Consider the following 6,000-nt stretch of genomic DNA (forward strand, 5'->3'; position numbering starts at 1 on the left):
AACTTTGATTGATCTGATTTGCAGAAATAATTTTCCTCTTCTAGGCAGACTTGCCTGAAAAGTCTTATGAAAGATTTGTCTACCTGGTTTTCTTTCCCCTAAACAGTTTTGCCTGAGAGGATAAATAAGCTTGGTCAGTCCCATATGGGGAAAAGAGTTTTCCTCTTTTAGATATTATTGGTTCACGCGTTATGACTTATGCTATAATATTTGATGCAACCTATCTAGGTTTCCCAGAAACAGATGGGGACAGGCTATCATTTGGAGTATACCTCTGTGTTGGTATATTCCAATGCAAGAAAAACAAGCTACAGAATTTTTTCCTCTAATCTGTTGTTTTGATAGATTGAGTTAACTTTAGAATACGACTGTATAAATAACAACTTTTATTTGATCTTTCTTTTCAACAGACTAAATACTTTGTTTGGTTGTTTCTCCTACAGAGATCTTTACCAAGGATGGCAACTCCTATGGAAAGCCCTGCGAATTCCCCTTTCAAGTTAATAAGACCTGGTATCATGATTGTATTCAGGACAAAACACATACAGGTGGTGAATGGTGCGCCACATCTGATGATTATTCTCGGGATGGCTCCTGGGGAATCTGCTTAAAACCAGGTATGTAGAGTTTCTAAATGGATATCCTAAGGGACTTCTGCTATTTCATGTGTGTGCATCTCCGTTTTTGGTGCTGTATCTGTTAAACTAGGAGTTGGCAAAATAAGGCCTGCAGGCCAGATCTGGCCCGCCAACTGATTGGATCCAGCCCATGGAGGTCACCCACAAATTGGGTGGATCCAGCCAGCGGCTGCCCCCACAGTACTTCTCGTGGGGCCAAGCCCTGCCTGGGGCAGCCTGTGCCATGCTGCAGCCCGCACCCACCTACCCAGCCCCAACCAGTATGCACAGCTAGCTTACTGGCAGGTCTGTTCCTGGTGTGGCTGCAGCCACCCAAGTGCTGCTCAGTAGGGCTGTGCAGAGCTTTTGATCACTGATTCAATTTGGAGGAGATTTGGCCCTATTCAGCAGTCAAATCTCTGAATCTAGATCTAATCAGGAGACCCATTAATCTCTCTGAATTGAACTGAAAGTCTCCAAATCAATTTGGGGAGATTCAGTGATTTGGCCATAGACACAGCTTTATATGGTTTTTTTCCTACTTACCTCAAGGTACCAGATGTGGCTTGTGAACACCGAGATGCTGGGGCAGATGGAGTGTCCCGCGGGTGCACTGAGGCATCCTCACACTCAGCAGTGGACTGGAAGTACTTCTGGTCCACTTCAGGGTCTGCCACAGAGCATGCAGTAGACCCTCTGCCCCCAGCCCAGTGACTGGTGCCTCTTGGTTCTGGGGGGGCACCCAGGGTCCCTCCACAGTCAATCGCTGAACTGTGGAGGTGGGGGGGATCCACCTAGCGTGCAGGGAACAACCCCCCTGCACTTCTGTGGGATGCTCCATCTGCCCCACCATCTCAGCATTCACGAGCTGTGCTTGGAACCTCAAGGTATGTAGAAAAACATATAAATCTGTGTCTATGGCCAAATCACTGACTCTCCAAATCAGAATCAAACCTTCAGATTCAGCTGAATCAAATTGGGACAGTGATCCAAATCAGCAAATCGAATCACTGTCCCCCAGATCGGGCTGAATCCGAATTGAATACTACCCACTTTGTAAACCCTGACTGTTTGGCTCCCCTCACCTCCAGCAGTGCTACCGCTGCCTCCTGCTCTCTGCCCTGCTGCTCCAGGCTAGGAGGAAGCTTCAGCTGGGCAGCTCCTGCACCACTGCACAGGGCTCTGGCTTCAGCTCCCAGTTGCCTTCCACCTACTCAGCTGCCTGCACCAGGAGCAATCCTGCCAGAAGCCATGCATGCTGGCCGGGGCTGAGCCAGCTCGTGCAGGCTAGAGCATATCATGGGATGCCCTGGGCAGGCTTCAGCCCCATGTGGAATGTCACAGGGGCAGCCACGTACCTTGCCACCCTGGTGAACTCTGCTCTACATGCCCCCTGCTCCCTCCTCCCCCCACCCTTGCCCCCAGCCAACTCCTGGTTTTGGTGAACTGTTGCATGGGGCAGGGGCAGTGCTGACCCAGCCTGTAACAACTCATCAAAACTGGACCCAAATAATTGCTTCACCCCAGTTGTAAACTGTGAATGTGGTCTCATTTTTTTATTGCAATATGATATAACAGTTAACACACAGTCTCTGCAGTGTGAATGATTTAAATATTCATCTTAAACTACTTCCTTTTCTCTTTACAAAAGCTTAGGGAGAAGAAGAAAAAGCCCAAATGTGACTATTTTTTTACTATAGTTATGTGTTTTGTATTAAACAGAGAATGGTTGTCATGATATCTGGGAACATGATCCAGGAGCTGAAAGTTGTTACCAGTTAAACACACAATCTGCTCTTTCTTGGAAAGATGCTTATATTTCATGCCTAGGACAAGGGGGAAATTTATTGAGCATCCGAAATGCGGCTGAATTAAGTTACATACAAGGTAGGTGTTGTTATCAATGGTATATAGGTGAGGTAGGTATATTTATCTCGGAAACATTTGACAAACGAGTCACTTGCAAGGTAGCATATTATAGTCTTTCTTAAAATTCTGGGTTAATTTTAAGCAAGGGGTACTGTAACTTGTATATTTAGAATTAATTGTCTTAGATTCTCTTATAACTCAACTGCTTTTATTGCAGTGTCTATGAATGTAAATGGGAGCTGATGATAAATGTCCACAGTTGAGTCAGCTTGACTGTTTAGTGTCAGCACATTATGTGGATTCCAGGTTCCACTTTTGATCTGGAAATCAAATGAATTACTTTCTAATAGTGCATTCATCCCTTAGGAGTGCCTTGTTCCATTGTCTTATAATCGTTTGTACAGACATTCAGACTTGGACCGGAGGAAACATTGCATTCTTTTAATAATATAGGAAAATCAAAGAGGGAACAGGCAGGAAGGGAATGTTTCGGTGCTGTAATACAAATTCTGCCCAGACGTGCATGTGCTTAATCCCCATTTAGTTTAATAAAACTTGTGCATCCATATTCAGTGGCAAAAAACTTCAGATGTGTTCAGATAGCTTCCTTACTTTAAATCAGCTGTTTTAATGTATAAACGTTTTGCTTTAACTGCTTTTTCCAAAAATACCTATAGCTAAAGATGGCATTGCAGAGAGATTTTGGATTGGTTTAAACCAGCTGGACATTTTTGGAGGTTGGCAATGGTCAGACCACACACCTTTAAATTTTATTAACTGGAATCCAGGTAATCGTATTATCAACTCTATTAACTAATTATTGCACAAGTTAGAACTTTATTTTGTGTTTTCCTTCAGTTGATTTTGTGACAGCAAATGTTGTTTTCTTTAAAGGTAAATGTCACCATCTGTACAAGTTTTAAACTATAGAAGAATAAGGTTAATAAACTGACAATAAAAACGACAGCTTAAAAACACACTCTGAAATTGTCTCATAGCTTGTACAGCAACAGGCTGACTTGACAAGTTCCTTTCCCCACTGACAGAATGGAAGACACTGAATGCAGAAATTAAAGCGTTCTTAGATATGATTTTCAAATGCTTCAACTGGACAGCATTATGCTGCTATATTTTTTTAAGCATATTTTTAGCAGCGTGCATCATAAATGCACAGTAATACATATATGCAAGGGGGCTGAAGTATATTGCTACATCATTCTGACATGCATTTAAAATCAACTGCAAAGTTATAATAGCTTGTTTCTATAGGAGGAGGTTAGGAAAGGAGAGAGATTGTAGGAACTGTATATGGATTGATCAAAGTTCCCACTGATACTAATGAGATTTTTGTTTGATTGTGTGCCTTTGGAATTTGCATTTCTGTATTTGTACTCTGGTTTCATTTGTTGTGGATATTTATGTATGAAAATCTTTGTAATATAGTTCAATGTGAATACTGAGGCTAACATTTCCTTTCAAACTGTGTCTGCCTAACGAAATGAATAAGAAGACAGATAAGACATGGTTTCTCTGAGAGTCTATCATTTTTTGACAAGTTTACTAAGTAGAGTTTTTCATAAGACTTGCTGCATTAACCTTTCTTTTTACAAAGTCTAAGGACTTACTCTGCCACCATATATACTTTTTCCACAAGCAGAGGTGCACCAATAGAGATTTTTTTTTGGTTGATACCAATAGCTGATTTTTAATGAGGCATATTGGCCAACACTGAGCCAGTTGCCAATATGCAGCCCAGCAGCTTGAAGACCAGCATCTGGCTGGTAAGTCTGTTGTGGAAGGGGTGTGGGGGATGCAGATGAGGCCTCCATGGCGAGGGAGGGAGTGGGGCTGGGGCAGTTACTACACAGGGTGGGCGGGGGGCGGGATGGAGCACAGGATGGAGCCCTGAGCGGCTTGTCCAGGGTGGCATGGGGTAGGCAACTGCTGCTGCACACACCCCTGGAGGGCATGGGAGGCTCATGTTCCCTGGATCTGTGCATATGGTGAGGGTGGGCTGCCATTGTGGGCTGGGGCTGGGGGCAGCACTGGGCTTTTCCTGGCAGGGGAGCTGGGCTGGGCCGCACTCAGGATGGGTGGTGGCAGTACTGGGAAGGGAGCCATGGAGGGGGGCTGCAGCCCCCCCAAAGTCTGCTGTAGCCCCCCCAACCCCACCTCCCAACGCCACTGCCCACCCCAAGCACAGCCTGGCCCAGCCCCTGCTGGGAAGAGCCCAGCACTGCCCCACCCTCAGCCCATAGCAGTAGCCTGCCTTCACCCTGCACGCAGATCCAGGGGCACACACCCCTCCATGCCAAGGCGTGTGCCGTGATGGGAGCTTCCCCCCACTCCCCATGCCAGACAGAGTACAGTTCCGTCCTTTGCCCCACCCCAGCTGGACAGTACCTGCCACAGTCCCACTCCTTCCCTCCCTCGCTGTGGGAGCCTTGATCTGTCTTCCCCATGCCTCTTTCCTCCACCCACCCCTTCCATCACAGCTAGCTGGATGCTGTTCTTCAAGCTGCTGTGCTACGCTACTCGCCACCTGCTTGCTGCACTGCAGCTGCACACATGTACAGGGCATATATTGGCCACGATATTGGTTACATCAGCCAAAAAAAGCCAATTGCCAATACTGACAATTTTCCTTATATCGGTGCTGATCTGATACGGGATCAATGTATCAGTGCACCTCTATCCACAAGTATTTATGTTTTTGGAACTGTGTTAAGCAGTAATGTGTAAATACTTAGACAATGTAGCTCAAAACTCAAAGCTTTCAGGTAACAGAGGCCTAACCAAAATGCAGATCCAGGATTTACTAAAAGAGGGTGTGGCACACTGCCCCTCAGAGCATGAGGGTGTTGCGCCGAGGTGTGATTGGATTCCCCCAGGTCAATAGGGGACACTGGGGAGCTAGGTAGGGAGCAGGTACACAAAGGGTGTCAACGGGGGCCAGGGCTCCATACCACTGCTGCTCTCCTAGGGAGCAGCTGTCCAGAGCCCCAGACTCAGCTAGGGGCAGCAGCTGCAGGGCACAGTTTCTTCCTTCTAATGTTTTCTCCTTGTCTGCCTTTCCTTCCCTGCAGGTATCCAGGAGCTGTGGAAAGAGGAACCTGTGCACTGCTGCTGCTGTGTTCCTAGCCAAGCCTGGCTCCCTGCAGGGCAGAAGCACAGGGCAGGAGCAGGTCAAGAGCAGCTCTGGGGTGCTCTCTGTGCCAGGGACAGCAGCAGTAGCACTCAGGTTCTTGCTTCCAGCACCTGATTCTGGCCAGCAGGGGAAGCATACAGGGGAGGGGTGGGGAGGGAGCAGGTGCTGGAAAGAGGAACTTATATACAGGCATACCTCGGAGATATTGCAGGTTCAGTTCCAGACCACTGCAATAAAACAAATATCGCAATAAAGCGAGTCACACGAATTTTTTGGTTTCCCAGTGCATATAAAAGTTATGTTTACACTATACTGTAGTCTATTAAGTGTGCAATAGCCTTATGTCTAAAAAAAACAATGTACATA

General features: G+C 46.2%; 1 protein-coding gene across 1 annotated transcript in view; it reads left to right on the forward strand.

Moving 5' to 3' along the window:
• LY75 (lymphocyte antigen 75) overlaps window positions 1–6,000 on the forward strand; it is a 100,607-nt gene that overhangs the window by 15,864 nt on the left and 78,743 nt on the right. The window contains exons 3-5 of the mRNA XM_019553547.1: window positions 444–617; window positions 2,340–2,504; window positions 3,164–3,274. Of these exons, the coding sequence (XP_019409092.1) occupies window positions 444–617; window positions 2,340–2,504; window positions 3,164–3,274 (450 nt within the window). The remainder of the gene's footprint in view (window positions 1–443; window positions 618–2,339; window positions 2,505–3,163; window positions 3,275–6,000) is intronic.

This window comes from Crocodylus porosus, unplaced genomic scaffold, assembly GCF_001723895.1.
Source record: "Crocodylus porosus isolate Cpor-Errol unplaced genomic scaffold, CroPor_comp1, whole genome shotgun sequence".
Classification (NCBI taxonomy): domain Eukaryota; kingdom Metazoa; phylum Chordata; order Crocodylia; family Crocodylidae; genus Crocodylus; species Crocodylus porosus.